Here is a 20,632-nt window from a genome sequence, read left to right as displayed (position 1 = left end):
TAAACGATGGAAAACAAGAAAATGATAGATATCCAAATATCTGTACAGGCAAATCTCACCAAAACAAGTCCACCAGTTGAGGATTTCACTCTCTCTTCTAAATATTCAACCAACATCACTTCTTAAACCTTTAAAATATACCATAAATTTGTATTAAACAACCTGTAAACAATTATACCTTCAGCTGAACTACTCAAACATTCCACAATATGTAAATGCATATAAAAGACTTCTGATGTTCTTAAATTGTACCCCCCAACGCAGGCCTGATCATTGCTGGTGTGCGTCAGGCCACACTAAAGGTGCTGCCACTGACTGTGACCCTTGATGGAAACAGGGTTACTCACCACTCACCCTTGTTTCAGTACCCAAGGAACTTGATGTTGCCTTGTGAATGACTACTAAGAAAGAATGCAGCGGACAGCAGCATTATAGGATGTGAAATTAAAATAAGCAGGCTAGGTTTTCAACTCTGGCACTTGTAAACAATGGTGCATTTAAAACAAACTACTCCTCCTACACCAAGTTACAGACATTTTAACATCTGATCTCTTTCTTAGCTAACATATCCATGCAAAAGGCCTTCCTACTCTCTGTTTCTTCATGCCCACATCCATCTAGTTTAGCCATAATGCACTCTTCTGTTGCTTTCAATGATGCCAAAACTATGTGGCTGAAAAAAAAAGAGAACTGGGTCAAAGAGATGTACACGTGTGCACAGGCACCACAGCCAACGTCTCCCTTGATGACATCCAAGCAAATAAAAGCCTTTCCTGGGCACAGTGCGATGATACTGCGCCACAGTGTGTCAGTTTGAGGGCAAGTCACCACTGGTCACTTTTTGCATGCAGGTCATCCTTCTTGCATTCTACCAACAATTTGAATGGGTTTGCACTCAGTGCTCGCTCATGTCTCATTTACATTTTTGTGTTTTTATGTGGATGCGCTTTACTCCAAATTGTCGGGATTATTCCACTTTCCTTAAATTCCAGTCCAAAGGGAGCTCTTGGTTGATAAAGCTTTTAAAAGCACAACAGTTGTGTGCCTGTGTGTATAGCTTGGTGTGTGCGTGTGCATCTGGAACATCTATACATCTGCTCTGTGTTTTGGATGAAACGGATCGGAGGTGATTCAGTAAGTAAAGGACAGAAGACAGAGGGGCGAGAGGGGGAGCCAGAGCACCTTCAGCTGACACAAGCAGAGCAGAGAGGTTTCAGGACAAATAGGTACGAGTGATGTCATGTCTTCAGCAATTTTATCTCAATGAAACACAGTCTTGGTGATCATATGGGTTGATCTGCAAGGATATAGGTTGTCAGTGTATCTGTGTGTGTGTGTGTATGAGTCCTTCACAGGGGAAGGATCTTTTACCCTACACCTCCTCTCTTCATCTATAATTTACACAGTGAGAAATCACCAAGTGACTCTGTTTTCACTGATACTGCTGGCAATGCATGCGGAAAGAAAAAGTGACGTAAAGAGGGGTGTTTGGTTCTGCACTGCCAATAGTGTCCAATCTATAAATGTATACAGTACGTGTGTGTGTCTGTGCTCTCTTTTAGTGCCTGTAAACCCATTGAACCTCGCTGATTGATGAATCTTCGTCCACGACCTCTATTTATCTTTCTGCTGCTCTTCTGTCTCTCTTTTTGTTTCTCAAAAACAAATAAACACACACACACACACACACACACACACACACACACACACACACACACACACAGACACATAGCTTGTGGCCTAAACTCAAGGGCACTGTGTACTGCAGAGCGGTTGAACTCCAGTGGCCTCTATCCCCTGTCATGTGACTGGATAGAATACCAAACACTCTAATCATTTAGCATGCTGAATATTAAACAGTCCTTTCTGCAGACTCCTGTGTGTGTGTGCCACAGTCCTAATGTATTCTACAAGCCTATTAAACATGTAGCCTGAGACCAGAACAGCAGGGGAGAGGGTAAAGGGGGTTTTGGGTAAAAAAGGGCCCAAATCCTCTCTGTTGTTTGCTAATTTTGCCCTTGTGTGTGTGTGTGTGTGTCCTACAGGGCCTCCAAAGACCCTCCAAGCTAATTAGAGAGACAGCCACAGAGAGACATCATTCAAGGCACTGGCTTTACAGGAGCTCTGTGAGCTTCCATCCACATAATAACTCTTATCTTCTAAAAAGCACTTATTTCTTTAGCTGAGTGGCACGGACACAACCTTCGCTGTCAAGCACACACACACACACAGACACATGCGCACACATGCACTTAAATGTTTGACCAGTCTCACTCTCTGCGCTCTCCAACCTAAGTCGCAAACAAAAGTTGTCATGACAACTTTCTGGGAGATCTAGCTGTCTCCGCCATGCACACTGATGCCAGAAATGTAGGGCACTTAGAGGAGGAGGCACTGTAAGACAATGCTAAGACACTGTAGCAGGCATGGTAAGACCCAGGGGTATAAACTTAAAGTTAAAAGGAAAGCAACAAAGGTTTCTATCACAAAGTGATTCAGTCCAGCTGATGGCAGCATCACGATCCCTGGAAGGGAAAGGCAAAGGCAAGGTATTCATTCACTCTATAAAGTTAACACTCACAATTTTAAAAAGACAAACCCTTCACTCCCCCTTACCACCCCCTCATCGTACCCCCCCCGCTCCCCCTCGGGCTATACAGGATCAAGTGATGTAAGAGGGTATATGTGCAAGAACAGTATAGGGACAGGTACATAGAAGAGGTATATACAGGAGAAACATGCACGCTTCAACAGCCAAGATGTCGAGGCATGAAATGCATGGGGGAAGAGTCTGTAAAGGGTAAAGCAGACAGGTAGGACAGAAAGTGGGAATAAACTGGAGATGAAGCAGGCAGACAAAGAGAGGCAACGTAATAAAGAAAACAGAAGCAATGGCAAGATAAGAGTAGACGGAGTGAACATGCTGCAGCCGCAGACCTTTCTCTCATCTTCCCCCAGGACCTAGTCTGAAGTATTCTAATGACAAATGGAGGAGTGAAAAAGAGCTATATGTCCCTCTGCAGTCTCTGTCCTGCAGCCTGTCTGGTCTGCAGTTAGGATTTATCCCTCCATAGCTTTGGCTCAATATGACTGTGCTCCATTACTACACACTTGATTCCTCTGAGCCAGGGTAATGAAAAATGACCCAGCTCATCTGCAGGGAGAGCCCTTTGGCAAGTATGTGTGGTCTGTGTGTGTGTGGATGTGTGTACAATTCCTCTTGTCCAAAGGGAATCCCGTCATTGTAAAGGTATTCCATTTGGGCCTCGGGGAGAGCCAGAATTTGAAGGTAGGAGGTGGAAAGCTTTTGCTCAATAAATAAAAACACCTGATCAATCATGTGCCACAGTACCAGATGAGAACTGGGTTCATTTTTTAGCTTTAGTGGTATTTGGTGAAAGCTTGTGCTGTAGGTCCTTGTGAACTCAGAAATTCACACACACACACACACACACACACACACACACACACACACACACACATACAGGCAACACAGAGTTTCCAAGCCTATGTGAGCATGCGCACACTATGTCTTTCTGCAGTTTTGTGTGTCCACTTTATGCATATATGGTTTAGCCTACAGGTGTATACTATATTATATGCTATATTCAGAGGCATTTGCAGTATTAAAGTGAGTATAATAAAAATGTATGTAAGCCATCATGGAGCCTTCAGCTTTCACATTAATCTCAAAATTACGATTTATTAATATAGTGGCTGACTATGCCTCCCCAAATGACCAAGGGAATCACTGTCTAAGCTTCACCTTGTTTAAACATGTGTGCATCATATTTTCCACTCTCATTCAACATTAATGTGACTGATACTGATGTGACAGTAAGTTGTCCGGTTTCTACAAAGTCTCCTTATATGGAAACATACTGTGTTCAGAACTTTAAACCTCTGTTCGGTAAACACATGTGGACACACTGTTAGAGGATGAAATATCCATACAAACAGAGGATCTGAGAGTCCCTGAGAGGGATTTCCTCAGATATTCACCAGATTCCCCTAGTAATCCTCTGGGATTACCATTCTATACTGAGGCCCTAACCTCTGAATTTAAAACATTATAAACCCTTATATCCCCATCACTAATGCCACAGTTAAACCTATCACTTCACTCAATAGAAGAGGACCACCTCCAATAACCTTATGTATCATGTCTGCTCCGGCCACTTAGTTATAACTCTGGCAACGACACAGACACACTTAGAGGATTTAGAGGGATACCAGCCAGATTTATCTAGTAGGCCGTTGAACCTTGGCCCAAGAAAACACCAGCAAGATGTTGCAACCCGTGTGTTTAACCATGTTTAACATCTGAATATTCTACAGCATGGCAACTGATATCTGGGAAAATGTTCATATTTGGCAATCATTTAATATGAAATCAAAAACACTGTCAGTAAAGCTTATATCACAAATATGACTGTCATGCAACAATAATATGTGATTTCTCCAGCTTTGCTGGAAATGCCAAAGTATAAATATCATCCTGCCTTAAATCTGAGAATCCTTTTGGGATGACTGTGTGGTAGCATGCAAACGTCTGTAATTAATCAAGTGATTGGTCGTCCTATCAAGTAGTCTAAATGACATGGCACATGAGGGGGGAGGGGCGTCGCGCTTTGAATGTTTAACATGTAACAAGACTGCAAATCACCAAGAGACTCATCAAACACATTTATAGCAACAAAATATGAATGATAGATAAAATGTCGATCATGATTTATGATTTATGGAGTGGCCATGGTTGAACTGTTGCTGAATCTCTACAGGAGACATTTTCTTAAGTTCAGACATCAATAAGCCCTTGCGCTTCCTTTTTCTCTTTCACACAGAGATTACACTCACACACACTGGGTATTTGATAAACCTGGGAATGGAGCTGTGGAAATGTTTTCCAGACAAACTATGCAAATAAGACCTTATCCCCAGGGAGACACTGTAAACGGCTTCAACCACCAACAGAATCTACAGAGGGTTGTTTGTGTGTGTGAATGTGTGCGTCTATGCAGGGGTACCAAACACAAACATGCCTCCGGCAAGTTGCAAACACATTAAGAAATTACCACAAAAAAATGAATAAATAAACAAAGTGCTGGAAAAATTTGAGACAATGTCCGGTGTGGACCTGTACCCCTCCCACCGCTAAATCTCTCTCTCTCGGTCGGTTCTGGGAAAAGATTTTCTCACATAAAGATCTCGACTTTGGCAATGAGAACAAAGATGGCTGCCAGACAGGGATAGTGATCAAATTCTTCAGTAGGAAGTCAGAAGTTCAACTTCAACCTCTATCCAATAATTACTTGGCTGGAAAACAGGGAAAAAAGAATTAAAGCTGGGAATTAGCGAGGACACGCAGCTTTCCTATCCTGGATATTTGCCTGCCTGTCATGAGTCTATTTATTGACATCTGTTTCAGTGGAATATGAGAACAAACGGCCATAAATTGAACATGAGAGTCAAAGAGACTTAAACTGAACCACAACTGAACAGAGTACAATCATGTCCTGATTCAGGGGAGCCGCTGGCAATCACAGTGGACTGTTCTTCCAAGAAATGCACTTGCTTGAAAACACCACGGTTTGTCTGAGCGCCCACAGTTTATCGGACCACAAACAAAAGAAGTAACTGAACAGACACAAATGAACCAGCTTCTTTGACAGAGGGAGGATTGTGCCTGTTGGTTATTTTAGAGTTGTGCTGCTGCATCTCTGCTTAGTATCATAATGGGCTGGGACTCGTCAGTGGGAAAGGAATATGATCAGTGACAGAGCTATTCTCACAGGAAACAGGACCAGATGAGTTCAGTGGGAGTAGACTGGCCCTGGTTTTGATCCTAAATATGATGCAGTACAGCCTACAAGCTAACAGAGCAGTGAGGTCTAATGAATATGTATGACAGATGTGATATAACGTGAGATTTTAAATATGTATAAAACTTTTCAGTGGAATAGCGTTGCTAGGAAACAGCTTGGATCTAAGTTTATTTGTCATCTAGTAGAACCAGCTTCCTGTCAGCTGCTGGTATTAGGAAACACTATAACAGGAAAGAGACTTGGATGTTTATCTTGTCAAGGATGTTGAACACACCGAGGATGAGTTTTTCTTAACAACATGTCACTTCACATTCTTAAGAAGAAAATGATGGCTTGTAGTAAGTCTTCAGGATGGTGATGATTACAGGTAAATAAGAAACGCTTGCAACTAAGGGGGGGGGGGGGGAGTCCAACCACCTGTTTCTGCTATAGTCCTTTCCCCTACTTCTTCCTCAAGCAGGATATCCTGCCTTTGGGATGAGGTGGTAAGGGGGGCTGGTGGGAGAAAAATGAGAGGCGAAAAAGATACAGTGTACACAGATGAAATCAATGTCAAAAGGAAAGCAACACGAGAAATGACAAACAATTACCCAGAGACACTGTCTAACACAGCACAGCAGAGCACTGCCCTCACACGCCTGTCGGTGCTAACCCTATTTAAAAGGTCATACCACCAGAGGAAAATGTGTGACTGGAGGCTGCTGAGTCAATATTACTCAGCGTGATGTATGAAAGTGTGAACACACGGCTGCGTTCTCTCATAAGAGAAATAAGAGCATGTCTGTGTGAGCAAACACCATTAACATATATGTTGCAGTCTGCTAGTTACGCCACAGCTCAATCACACAGGGCGCCCCTTCATGCAATATGCAAAGCACCTTGAATGTAAAATGATCATGTGTGTCACACACCGGAGCGCAGTAAAAACTGCTGTCCTGATTGAGAATGTAGGACTGCTTGGTGACGGATTTCTTTTCCAGTGAGAGTTGAAAAGAGAGAGTTAAATAAGAAATGAAGAAGTAATAGGATTGGAAAACTGGAGTGGAAATGTATTTCATTTCAGAGTGAAAGAAGAAGATGGAAAAAGAGTGAAGAAAGTATAAAACATAAAGACACAGTTAAGTTGTTTCTCTTGCTCACTCTGTCTTTTTCTCTCACAATTGTGTGTCTGCCAGTTGTGTGAGGCTGGGTATCTCATTAACAATAATAGAGGAAGCTGAGCTGGGAGGCAGTGCATTGAGCCAGGGATATCCCCATCCTGCAGTCTAACACACTGACCCCTCCTTCCCTGCTTTTGCAACTCCCACCACTATTAACTGCTCCACCTTGGACTGTACCACTTTGTCAGGCCAGGGGGAGATGTTGTTTGTAACGCATCAAAGCCCACATCCAGAGGATGTTTAGGAAAGTGTTAAAAGACCTCTGCTTGAATGGTGTTTTAGGGGATGTTAAGGAAAGGTTTGTCTTAGGGAGGTCTGGCATATGATTTCAGTTTCCTCTGATTGTGTTTCCCTCCCTCAGGATGCTTAAACTTAGGAGCCACATAAAAACACATCTGAAGACAAAAGTTAGAATAACAATCCAGCTTATTCCCCTCTTGAGGATAAAAAGGACATTAGAGCAAAAAGACAGGAAAAGGCACATGGTGTTATGTTTTCGTGCCTGTACATGTATTTAAGTTACTCCACTGATGCTGTATGATGATTCTGGACGATACAGTACAGTGTGTGCCCTTTTGTTATCTAGCAACAGGCCGGGTGAGTCTCTCTCTGTGAGCCTGTTGGGTTTGTCTTGGTGGTGCCAGTTGCACACAGGGCAGGTGAGACGCCCGGGGAATACTAATGGATCCATGAAAGCCCAGAGTACTGATTCAGACATGGTGAAGCGAATACTGATCGACCATTTTGCTGAATCACAGCTAGACAAACACACGGCACAGAAAGACACAGTAGCTTTTAATAAAAAAATTAAAAAATAAATCAACTCTCCAGTGAAACAATTTTTGAAGCAAACGGACATATTTAAGGTGTCAAAAGTTGCCATGGAGTGAGATTAAACGTGTACGACAATGGAGGCACTCTGGAACTCTGTTTTATAGGCAGACAGCCTATAAAACAGAGTGTCAGTGTGTGTTTTGGGTGCAAGCATACCCCTTTCATATATCCATAGAAACACTTACCAGCTTAACAGCTTAGTTACCGGCTCCTTAATAGTGACCCTAGCAACACAACTTCCTGTTAAGGCTCTGCATCCTGAGCACAGCAGCCACAAAAGAAGACTCTACACAGGGACAACGACGTAAAACAAAGCAGCAATAGATGAACTTGGGACACCACTCCACATGTACCTGAGCTGTGTGTTATAAAACGATGTCAGCTTATCACTAACTCTGCCACAACATCTAACCCAATTCTGTCCTAAATGCTTAATGAAACAAATCAGTCATGCCCCGGGTCTATCGGCTGAAGGACATAGCTGGGCCACAGTACATCATCTGTTCACTCCGTGCCTCTCTCCTTCTCCTCTCCTAAGTCTTGACACAAGTATGGAATCCTTCATTTATAATAGTCTCCTCTACAGGATATGCATCTCCTCAGGTGGCACAGCTTGCAGACAGACTGCATCAAGTACCTCTTAACAGATGTAAATGTACTATCTAGGGTTACATTTCAAAATGCAAGTACAAGACAATACAAGAATATCTAGTTTATGTTTGTTTTGAGTGTATGTGAGGCGCTGCCTACCTGGTAGAGTGGCCTAGAAACACACCTGTGTGTGTGTAAAAGATGCAGGGGTGCAGGAAGATTCCTGGCATGCACACGAAGGCGTCGGAGGGCTGTTGAGGTGAGAGTCCACAGCAGACCCTGCCGGGTACAGACCGCCTCGTCAAGACCCAACAAGACTGCCTCCATTACTTCGCTGACTACAAGCTCTGTGATGAGAGACACACCTCTAGACGTATAGCAGTTTGAGTTGATGTCAGTGGGATATCCACAGGTATCACATTAACAAACCTTTATTTGCACAGGTGAGCCATTACAGGTAAAATCCACAGAGGCCCAGGTAATGAGGTAATGACGACCACCTAGCTCCAGTAGATAATTGGGTCCTCTCCAGAGGTAAGCCATAGAGAGACAGGATAACCCTGTGGCTACCTACTCTGCTGTATCTTTCCCTCCCCGTCTTCTTAGTCTCTCTGGGATTCAGCGGTCTGATGTTTCTTCAAGGTCAAACCCTCTGCTAGTCCTTCTGTCCCAGTCCCACACAGCCAGTGGTCCCTGCTGACTTTCTCTCTCTTCTTCCTCATCCCTTCCTCTCTCTTTACTTCTCACTGACCAATGCAGCCTCTGTCCGTTGGTCTGAGCGCCACAAACACAAACATTCCCACTAAGGAAATTCAGCCGGTCTCTTAGTCTCCCTGACTGGTAGTTGTTTTTAAAGCGATATGCACTCCTATACCCCAGCTTCACATAGAGAGTCCAGTGCAGGAGAGAGGCACAGATGACAGCGCTCACTCTCTCTCTCTCTATGTCTAACTTTTCAAGTAGAGAGGGATGTGCTTACCTTGCTCACTATGCACACCTTTTCACACACCGGTGAGACTTGACACTGCATGCATCTGCAGACCAATTAGAGTCACTTAACAGAAAAACATTGTATGCTAGTCTCTAACAGTACTGGGATTTTAGCCAGAATGTTTTTTAAAAAGGAGACGTTTTTCCTCTGAGCCGGTTTTCCCAGGCTGGAGTATCCTGACCTGACCTAATTCCTCTAAAAATTCAAGAATGTCTGACTCATCTGCTGCTCTCTACTAACTGGACACATTATCCTTGCACAGAATGTGCAACACATGTAAATATGATTGATTACATCAAACTAATTGTTTATTTGAGAAAGAAATCCAAAATGAAGCTTAAATTTGCTTACATGCACCCATTTGCAACAATGGCCACATGGAGGCAATACAACCCCCACATACAACCTGTGCCAAGCCTACAGTCTATGTGTATATCTTTGCCAGTCTGTGATAAACCCTTGGCTTAAAAGCACTGCTGAAACAATACAGCTCAAATGATCAATGTTCTCTGTGTGTATGTCAAAATAATTCTGAAATCGAACTCAGCCACATACTTTTACTAGCTCCGACAGACCTTTGCTGATCTTCTGGATCAATAAGGATTTCTTAAATGTCAGTCTAACTATTTAAAAAGAAAAAAAGCTCACATTTTATCCAGCTGAACTGATTTCTCTTTTCCACTTTCCTCAGCAAACGCTGATCAATAGAGAATTCAATAATTTTGTACTGTACAGTAGTAATTCTCTACTTTCCTATTGAACCCAGCCTGACGGTGGGTGGATTAAAGGGCCTTTCGTAGCCCACTCTGATTCATGGAGGGGTTTATCGATGCAAGGGGTCGCTCCTGTACTGCTGAGTGGTATGTGTGCACACAAACTGTTTTTTGTCTGTTATTGAATGCCAACACGAGTCTGAGTAAGTTACTGCCATAGCATTAATCAACTACAGAATACTGTAGAAAGTAGATATTAATTTTACTTTTCCACAATGGGAAAATACTAATATGTGTTGTTAGTGATGCCTTGGGGGCATTTTCTATTTCTTTCTCTCTTTCTGTGTGTGCTACTTTCTCTTACACTCTATATTTTGCACAGATGGCTAATTGAATGGATTGCAGGAAACCCTAATCCTCAATAATGCAATAAACTTGCATCTTTTTAAATATACTTAATTTTACCAACCACATGCTCCAACATCCCTCTTTACACATCACCAGTTTCATATGCCTCTATCTCAGGGCCTCACATTGCCCTCTCAGATCTTGAGAAACCCTGAGGAATGTGTAGCATTCCTACAGTGTGAATTTTCCAACATGAATCAGGGTTTAGCTGGAGCTAAACACAAGAAGGCTGGAGACATTCACCTCTCAGCCACTGTAATTTACGAGGGGTATAAATATTTGTTGTGGTAGGGAGGGGGGTGTGACAGTGCACTGTTCCCATGATTCTGTGTGTGTGCAATGTCCAGCTGAATCCTGGGAAAGGTCACACAGGCCCTGTGATGTAAACAGTCAGCACCAGAGTGTCAGCTGGCCGGCTATTACCACAGTAATAAGACAGAGAGAGAAGAAGACAGTATTTGGGATCAACCTTGTGACGGACAGGAATCAAGTGTGTTATTTTATTCTTTCTATCACACATTCACATACTGAAGTAAAATTAGCTATACCACAGTATAGAAACACTCTAAAAGTACAGTATTAGCATCGAAATCTACTTCAAGTATTGCTGCTTGTTTTTTGGGAGGCAATTTCTGTTTTATTTTGCTAATTTAATGGTCTGCCCCCAAAGAACGAGTCAGAACTAACCCAGTAACACAAAGGTCAGCTAAGGCAGAGAGAGGCACACACACAAAGCTGCCACACACACACACACACACACACACACACACACACACACACACACACACACCTGGGAGAATATATATGGTCAGTTTGAATATTTTAACATATCCCCCAACCCTACTTGGTAGCTTGTGAGGTCTTATCTTAACCTGTAATAATACATTATAATTTATTTGTTGATTCTGTTTATTCTGTATTATTAATCTCAATCAGCAAAGTAAAGTCATCACATGTGTAGTGGAGTAGTATAAAGCATAAAGTTGCATGAAAAAACTACAATTACCTCAAAATTGCACTTAAAGGCTCGTGTAGACTACACAACTTTCAGCGTCGGCCAATGGCTGTGTTGTTCACACTATACAACTTGATGTCTTGTGACGGGAGTCTTGAAGTTGTTATTGCGTTCACACTATGTGACTGATTGGTGACAGGGGGTCACACACTACGCGAGCTGACACCACGTTTTGCAAAGAAAACACACGTGAAATGTGAAACGGGAAATGACGCGAACCTACACACGAAACAGCTGTTGGTTGTTATTATAAAGCTAGAAATTATAAATGCAAAGAATATGGGATTGAGAATATGAGAATGGATTAGCACACGCAGATAGCAGGGATGTCTGTGCTACAGAGAGAGCTGGAGGTGAGTAAAAAGTGTTTTGCAGAGAAAAAGTAGCTGCCTGCTCTGCCAGATGCCTGCTCTCATTGGCTGGATGCGGATGTCGAGTCGGCCGACTTCTCCAGATATTTGGCATACTAGATATCTGGCTGGCGTCGGCGATGCGTCAGAGAGCCGTTTTGATGCTTCATTGTGTAGTTCACACATAACGACATCACAGCCTGACCAACCGGCAAATTAGGCTTAAAATTGTGTAGTGTGAACTAGGCTTAAGTAGACGGCTTGAGGTAATGTACTTCTCACCACTGCCTCAAACCTGTATGCACTACCCAGTCAGTTGTGAGGACATTGCAGTCCCACAGACAGGAAAACAGGACCATCAGAAGTAAACTCTCACTTTCTCTACTCCATCTTCTGCTCTCACAACACTCTTAAACCCTCTTACTTTCTCCTGTCTCCATCTCTCTTCCCTCTTTCATCTCTCCCTCACATCCCTCTGTATCTCTCAATCTTCCTCCTGCTCTCTAATCACCACTCAGGCGTGTTACACTAGAGTGCAGGCAAGTCAGAGAGGGAGAGCAGTGGAGGGAAATGGGTCACAGACACCATAAATTCACAAGAACATTCTCAGCTGAGGCACCGTGGCACACACATTCACAAAAACGGCTGAAGAGAGTAAAGTCCGTATGACACACAGGAAATGTGCAGGTACCACTTGTGCACTTCTTCTCTTCTTTTACTATAATTTTTAAGTGACTATAAACCAATTTCCAGGCTTACTTTTCTTATAGGTTGATTTTTAACACACCCACACACCACCGTCACGGTGACAGAGATTATAAGTGACATACATGTATAGGCCCGGTCTGAAATTCAATTCCGATCAGTCTAGTTTAATATGATGGTATTAAGAGGTGCAAGCAGGAAAATCAATAACATAACTTAAAGAAAGCTGAGGAGCTTCTTCTATGTGTGCGTGAGAACAAAAGTGTATGTGCATGCCATGAGCTTCCCTGTCCACGTGTGTGTGTTTGGAATAATTAAAATGAAAATACTGTTTACTGTGCGTGTGTGCAATGAAAGGCCCCCACGACGACGCAAAGCCTTTGAAGTATCGGGGCTTGTTAGTCTCTTAAGTACAGAAGTTGACCTAGTTCATGTGTTGTACAGTACGTTGCGATATGTTATACACGCATGCAGAAAGGGGTGTTCACTCAAGAAAACATGCATGCACACACGCAAACACACACACACACACACACAAACATTCACATGTAACTCACACTTTCAAGCTAATCATTCCCTCCACTTTGCCTAGCAGATAAATATTAATGAGGATTACTATGTTACTGCAGCAGTACACCCACGGGAAAACAAGAGACTGCACCTCTCTCACTCGCGCTCTCTCTTTTTCTAACCCTTTCCCGCTCTGTGTCTCTCTTTGTCACTCATGCACACGCCCACACGTCCCGCCCAAACACACACACACACACACACACACACACACACACACAATTACTAGCTTCAAAACCTTCAAGTGCTGTAAATTTTACAACACATATTCTTTCTTTCTCTCCCTAACTCTCTTTCTATTCCTCTTACTTTTTCATAGCAGGATTCACACACAAGCTTATACAGCACACACACACACACACACACACACACACACACACACACACACAGAAACTATGAATAAACCCCTTCATATGAGTGAGTCACAGGCAGTGCCTCCGTTCATATTGAGTCGTGTTATCTCTGTCTAACAAAGGGCACAGATTGTGCTGGGATATTTAAGGAACATTTCGGGGTCTCCACATCCTGTTTTGGGGGAGATGGAATTTAACAGACTCCTTCCCATCAACCCACACTCATCTTTTTTGTCTTTTTTCTGTGCTCTGTCTCTCTTGTTCTTCAAAGGACTCCATACAGTCATTTCTGAGAATAGAGCAGCAGAGATAATGAAGAAATCATTCTGAGCTCTGCATGACGGGGGCAGAGGAAGGGGACACACACACATCCATCCACTGGGGATGGTTTGGCAGAGGACAGAGGAGTCCACTCTCACCATAGTTACCCTGCTAGCAAACTGTCTCCATAGAGAAAACACATTATCAGCAGCTCACTGCATTCAGCCTTCACTCACAGTCAATAGGCGATCAGCTCTTCATTGTTTGATCATGCTCTGTGCAGATTTACTTTGAACTTGTACACAGCTGTGCCGTGTGTGTATAGGTCTGCGGGTTGATTTTGGACATGAAATAAAAGAAAAAAAACATTGCAGAAAGTGATGAAAGAGACAGGGTGGAGAGGAGGGTGGGAGCCACCCCCCCTTTCCTCCCTTGCTCAAAAACATTCTTCCTTCTGAGCTGCCTTGGGGAGAAAATGGGGGTCCCCTTTCATGCCGAACAGGGTGTGGTGCAAGAGGGGGGCCTTCAGGACCCTTTAGCTCCAGTTATTCCCACCTCTTTCTTTCTTTCGCCTCTTTCCCCTTTTCTTTGTCTCTTTAATTGGACTGACTGACCGCAGCTCTCTCACCTACTGGGGGGTGGGGGCAGGTAGAGATCCCTGGGAATCAATACTGTAGCGAGGCAGAGCAGAACTGTGGGGGCAAAAACTCAAAGCTCTAAACTGATACTTGCTAACAGAGGGATGATACAAGAAAAAATAGATACTTATTTTGAATGTTGTTCGCTTGGTTTCCACATCGACTTTGTAGCTGCTTAAATTAATCCTGACTCTAATGTCGAGACAATCAGATCAGCCTGACGAGAAACAAGCAGAGTATCAACCTGATCCACAGAATGCCTGAGTCCAGCGCTGACCTTCTCTGCGATTGCAGTCAAGATGTTTAAAGGTAACAAGGATCGATTAGAATTCCTGCCTCGACACTTGCCTGGCTGCTTCTAGCTTGCAGGCCTATTGTGGTAAATTACAGTCACACTGTTGTCTGTTTGCATTCCTATTCCGCTCATGAATGTGTTTCCTGAACATGTGTATGTGTCTAAATCTCTGTATGTGTGTGCCTGTGTGAACTTCTCAGTCTCCTGACAGTGATCCACCCCTCCCACCTTTAAGCCCTCGCTCCCCTGCGGTGCCCCTGACAACAACATGTTTCCTTGGAGAGCGATACAACCTCCTAAAATCTGAAATGTTTTCATCTGTGTTCAACCCCCACCCCCACCCCACACACACACACACACACACACACACACACACACACACACACACACACACACACACACACACACACACACACACACATATGTCTTGCTATTTTTTTGCACCCTGTCTTCCCTTTGTTTGTTTGTTGTTTTTGTTCTTAATTTCACAGAAAATAGCTGAGCAGCTTAACATGATAGCAGGATAACAAAGGCGGTGGATAATCCTAATTCAGACTGCTCACCAACGTAATCTAAACATGAAACATCCCTTAAAAGAAGCTGTTTTAAACTGTCAACACCAACTGTGCAATTTATCGCCATCCCGTTATACTGTAAACACCTACTGTTTTGCTAGGGCTATCTAAGTCCTTCTTTCCCATTTTGTCCATGCTGATCTTTCATGTGTTGCCACTTTAACTTTCTCAAAATGCTAATGTTGTAATGAAAGGTATGCAAGGGAAAGGGGAAATGCAAAGTGACAAGTCTAGATATGATGGCAGGGATTTTGAGACATGATAACAAGGAGTAGAAGGAGAAAATGACTTATAAAAAAGAGAGTGATACACAGAGAAAAGTGAGTGTAATCAAGTTTGCCTCCTCTCCTATTGTTCTGTGGTTAACGAGGCATGTTTTGTTCAGATGTGTCATAGCTGTTGACCGTGAACAAAGATGGCTATGTTCTCTGTGTAGATATTACTCAATTAACTGTGATAGAAATCCACATCCATCAGAAACTACTGTTACAGGCGTAAGACCATTCATCTGCATTAGATAAGAGACAGGGCACAGATGAGAAGATGGTCTATCTTTTCACTCTGCAATCTGGTAGGCGAAAAGCAGTCTGGAGGTTCTGTTTTTTAAACATCTTTCAAACGACTTAATAAATGGAAACGGTTTTGGAGAAAAGTGTTTCGCCAGTGGTGAAGCGCACCCACTAACCTCTGCATGTTCAATGGGAAATGCTTAAGGATATGGAAAACTAGCCCTCCAGGTATGCAAAATGCTTTTAATTGGATCTATGTGTGTAACAATACATGCTTCCACAACTCTGCCCAGTCAGCTGCTTAGAGATATAGATTCTTGTCAAAAAATGTTTATGCTCTTACTCCTCTATACAGCTCATGCAGCTGCATAAGGCGGAGATGGGATGATAACTCAATGAGTTATCTAACATGACAAGTCGTAGCAGGACAAGGCTGCAGCTGTGTGTTGAAGTGAAAGTATTTCAGTGGCTCAGTAAGGACATGGGAAGGTTAAAGTCAACCTTCACAGAGCTTCTGGGGTAGAAGCCAGTAGATCCCTGAGCTTTGTTCACCTGCCACCACTGAGGAGAGGAAGCAGTGTGATGGTCTGATGATTTAAACTCTCTTTAAAAAAAAATCTATGTGAGTTAATTGGACACTTTTCTTGCTGGTGCAGTTTGACAGATGACTATTTTGAAAATATGATGCATTCACTCCCTTACACAGCAAGCTGATGCACGTCCAGTTCAGCAGAACAGTACAATAATGCGAGTGAGTGTATGTAAATCACAACAAGTAATCCCCCTTCAGTCTGTCTGCACACAGCTGGCTGCAAGAAGAATGGGAGGGAGAGAGAGGGAATGCAATCAAGAGAGCAGGAAAGAGAGAAAAGAGAGAGAGACCTCCTTCTGTTCCTGTGTGACAAAATGTGCTGTTCTCCATTAATTAAGGTGATTTGAGTGTGTGTGTGTGTGTGTGTGTGTGTGTGTGTGTGCGTGCGTGCACAGACACCAGCCAATCAACCAGCAGCAATTACTTCTCTCAAAAGGACAGTGAATATTCAGTTTCCTCCAATCAAGCAGTATTATGACAGCCAGCCAGATTCAGTCAGATCACAGTTAATCCGTTTACCAGCCACTACAGAATTAATGACACACAACCTGAAGTCTTTGGATAGTGAGCTCAAGCATCAGAGCAAATTCTAATTGTCTGAGACCTCTCAAGTCCCTTACTTCAGTGCAGCCTGACTATAAACGCCGTCTTTGGCAAAGGAAGCAGGTTGTGAAGCAGGTTGTGCTTCACCCCTTACATCTCCTCTGTGCGAGGAGATGTAAAAGGTGAAACAGTTTTTTTTGTGTTGAAGCAGGGTGGGAATGTGTCGTCCTATGTCTGGGCTTATTAAAGTGAAAGCAGTTTTCATCCACTATGCAGAAGCCACACGGTGTAATTTACGACAGCATGGGTACAGCATGTGTGCGCTCGTGTGTGCTACTGTGTCCTCTGTGTACATGTTCAATCAAAGAGAGAACTACAAAGAGGCCGGCGATTCTCAGAAGAGCTCATGGAATTTAGAAGTCACATTCCATCAAAGAGGCGTGTTAATGAAACTAAAGTCACATCACATCAAGTGGGAGATTTTCAAAAAGGGAGTTGAAATTCAATTCGGCATGATCCAATAAGCACCTCATGATTTTGGGAGAGGAGTTTGAAAGGGGCTGTAAGCCCAGCTCGCTCATCACCTGCACACACACACTCTGCTTAAAACTGATTCATGTAATACCAGTGTATTATCAACATGAAAGAGTGCTGACACGAATCACAGAATGAATTCAATGGGGAGTCACACACACGCACATGCAGCTCTCTGTCTCTTGGTGTAAACAACTTTGCTGAAGAGCAAAGGCGGTGAATCACTTGGCAGGTTACAGCCTGTCCTTACAACTGACATAAAGGTTAACTTTGCAAAGCACATTCCGCGTTTAAGCTTTGCTGGAAACTATTATCTTCTGCCTGCAGCACACACCCACCAGATTTACGCAAACACGTAAACACTGAAGCTTGTGATGGCTGGCAGACAAACCGATATCCCCTGTGTAAATGGGAAATCCAGCACTTAAAATCACGCTGAAGGAAAGGCTATGTGTGGCTTCGCTTGATAAAAGGAAGCTAACTCGCGTCTCAAGTCAGTTCAATTGCGTTGACAGTAACAGGCAAACAAGCTGCACTCAAAGACGGCTCTCCCACAGTGAGACTTTCCTGTGACCTTGAAAGCCGAGGACCTCAGTGGAATACATTAGCGGTTGACAGAGACAGACAGAGTCGTGGTAAGATTGACAGACTCAGATTGACAGGAGGAGAAACACAGAGACGTATTGTCCACTGGAGAGATTAAAAGCTTTGCTCTTGACTTGCCTTCCACCAACTCACATCTAATACCGTCCCCTGGATTAAGCAGAGAACCTTTTTAAATCCCATTTACACACACAACAGCACTGCAAGACACTGTCTCAGAGAGAGGGAGCGGCAAAGTCAGAGAAGAAGGGAGAAAGTGAGAAAGAACAAACCAGGGAAGCTTGGGTCTTACCCTCTCTCCACTGTTCCTCCGAAGAGTCCCCACCGGCAGTTTAAGCATCAACCGGCGGGTTCTCCCGGGCGTCACCGCTCCCTGGACCACCATAGTACGCTCCAGAGTGTGTGTGTCCGTGGGCGTGTGAGCATGTGTGTGAGTGTGGGAGGTGGGTGTCCTCGCCGTGCTGTCCAGCCTGGAAGCCTGGGTTCACGCGAGCTGAGCGCGTGGGTGTGTACGAGGAAAGAAGTGTGTGATGTTGATTCAGCAGCCCCTCCACGCTGGTCCTACGTGCCTCTCTCTGCTTCTATCTCCCTCTGCGTTAAAACACTTCCCATTCTGCTCCTCTCAGCTACGCTCCACTCTGTCGCTCACGAGGTGAATGAGTGTGTGAGAGAGGGAGCGCGCTTTGTCTCTCCTCTCTCTTCTCCAGCTCTCTTCTCCGGCTCTGGCAGCTCCCCCGCCCTGCCTCCCACACTCACTTCCTTCAGTTGGGGGCTTAACCAGGTCACTGGATTAATGTGACGTTACGGCTGTTATTAGCATACGTACACGTGATCCAATAATAATTGTGTGTGAGCACATATATACACCATCCACACACACACACACACACACACACACACACACACACACACACAAACTTCTTACAGGAGATCACGTGGGGAACCTCAAAAGGAATATGGGATGTTTTGCCATCTGGTAGGGAGATTATATTGAAAATCCCACATCCAGCTTTCTCTCCCTGCACTGTCTGGACTAGGACACAAAGGGGGGGATCCACCCACCCCCCTCCACACACACACACACACACACATGTATCCTTGCAGTTAATGCATACACAACGCTTATGCATTCAGTTATTGATCATCCTATCACTTGGTCCAACGTCTACATGCAGAGAAGTGAGGAAATCAGCCTGAATTTTTCCCACAAAAGCTGTGACAGCGGTGGACATGTAGCTGCGAGGCTCCGGAGATCTTTGTTATCATGATGGCTGCAGCCACAGAGAGCTGAGTCAGTCCTCTGTATCCGCCACAGTGGTCTTTACATGCCCATTAAAGCTATTGGACTCATGAGTTAAAGCTGCACCTAGTGACTTACTGTCATATTCTCATCATCACTCAACACTGAGCACAGTTTGCCTCTGCACATCAATACCAGATTGATTGTCAGCTGATTAACTTAAGTGGATCAACATACACATGCACACACACATATACAGGCATACACAGATGTTCGGCACGCGTGTACAGTAGGTTCACATGTGTAGAAGGAAAAGTCTTGCATGGGCTAGGTAGCTGTTTTAACCCAGCAGCACTGGACTATAAGCAGAGAGGTTTAGCTTGGTTATCACAGTTATGAGGTGATTCAATGCTGGGCCACAGGGTTTAAAATCAGATTAAAGCCAGGAGTCAAAATGAGCAAACAAACAAGCCTCTTTCCATCCCCCATATCATTTCTTCAAGTGAGGACCCCCGACGGCTTTCGTGACATGATATGTCTGTATATGTCACACTCGGACACATAGACACACACATCCACACACAAAAAACACACACACTGTGCTAAAGCCGCGCGACAAGCATAAAGGAGAAAATCATCTGCAGCCGTAATCCCCAGTAAGCATTATTTATTCAATACCCTGGCCCACATCGGTGTGTGAGTGACTGTGGCCTACATGAGAAATATCAGAGGGCTATTTATAAACTTAGTGTGCAAACATCCAGGTCTTGCAGATGACATACTGGAGACACGTACCAAAAGACACAATTCATTTATCTTTGCACTTTCACTGGTACTCTGTGTGATGTGCGATGACAGAGATTAACTGCCACTGCTGATTCGGGAGACTTCATAGGGATCACATATGACACCTTGACAGGGAGATGACAATGCAGTCACCTATTTCAGCAGTTTAAGTATAGTTTGTGTTCGTTTGTTCTCCTCCACAGCGCTTTGTTGTTGATCTTTTAAATTCCACTGCCTCAAATCCAGCGAGGTAATAAGCCCTTGTCTTAAAACAAAGAAAAATAAAAAACAAAACCCCAACATGTTACTATTCTTGATGCCTCAGGCTATATACACAATGACCCATTTCAGTCAACAAGCACATAAAAATAAAGGCAAGTGGGATTTGCGCTTGGTAATAAAAATATGTGAAATACAAAACTGCACACACAATAAAACCTTAAAAATACAAAAATCAGACGTAAAGCTGGGAGATTCTGACATGCCTCACTGTACGGGATCAGTTCACACCAGATGTCCTCAAAATGAACTAAAAGCTATTTAT

The 20,632-nt window shown here is 43.6% G+C and overlaps 1 protein-coding gene across 11 annotated transcripts in view; it reads right to left on the bottom strand.

The window, feature by feature from the left end:
• Positions 1–20,632, bottom strand: part of frmd4a (FERM domain containing 4A) — a 100,109-nt gene that overhangs the window by 42,322 nt on the left and 37,155 nt on the right. For 2 of the 11 annotated variants that reach the window (XM_038705356.1, XM_038705357.1), the window contains exon 1: positions 18,355–18,770. The exons of 3 other annotated variants lie outside the window; for them this stretch is intronic. In XM_038705356.1, coding sequence (XP_038561284.1) covers positions 18,355–18,447 — 93 coding nt within the window. In that variant the 5' untranslated portion in view covers positions 18,448–18,770. Of the gene's footprint in view, positions 1–8,569; positions 9,122–18,354; positions 18,771–20,632 lie in introns of those variants that run through there. 6 more of the 11 variants (XM_038705366.1, XM_038705353.1, XM_038705365.1 and 3 more) reach the window with 6 other exon arrangements.

This window comes from Micropterus salmoides, unplaced genomic scaffold (genome assembly GCF_014851395.1).
Source record: "Micropterus salmoides isolate LMB-PRFRI ecotype aquatic unplaced genomic scaffold, ASM1485139v1 Ms_hic_scaffold_8, whole genome shotgun sequence".
In the NCBI taxonomy this organism is placed as follows: domain Eukaryota; kingdom Metazoa; phylum Chordata; class Actinopteri; order Centrarchiformes; family Centrarchidae; genus Micropterus; species Micropterus salmoides.
Note: the sequence above shows the minus strand (reverse complement) of the source record. Positions and strands in the feature narration are given on the sequence as shown.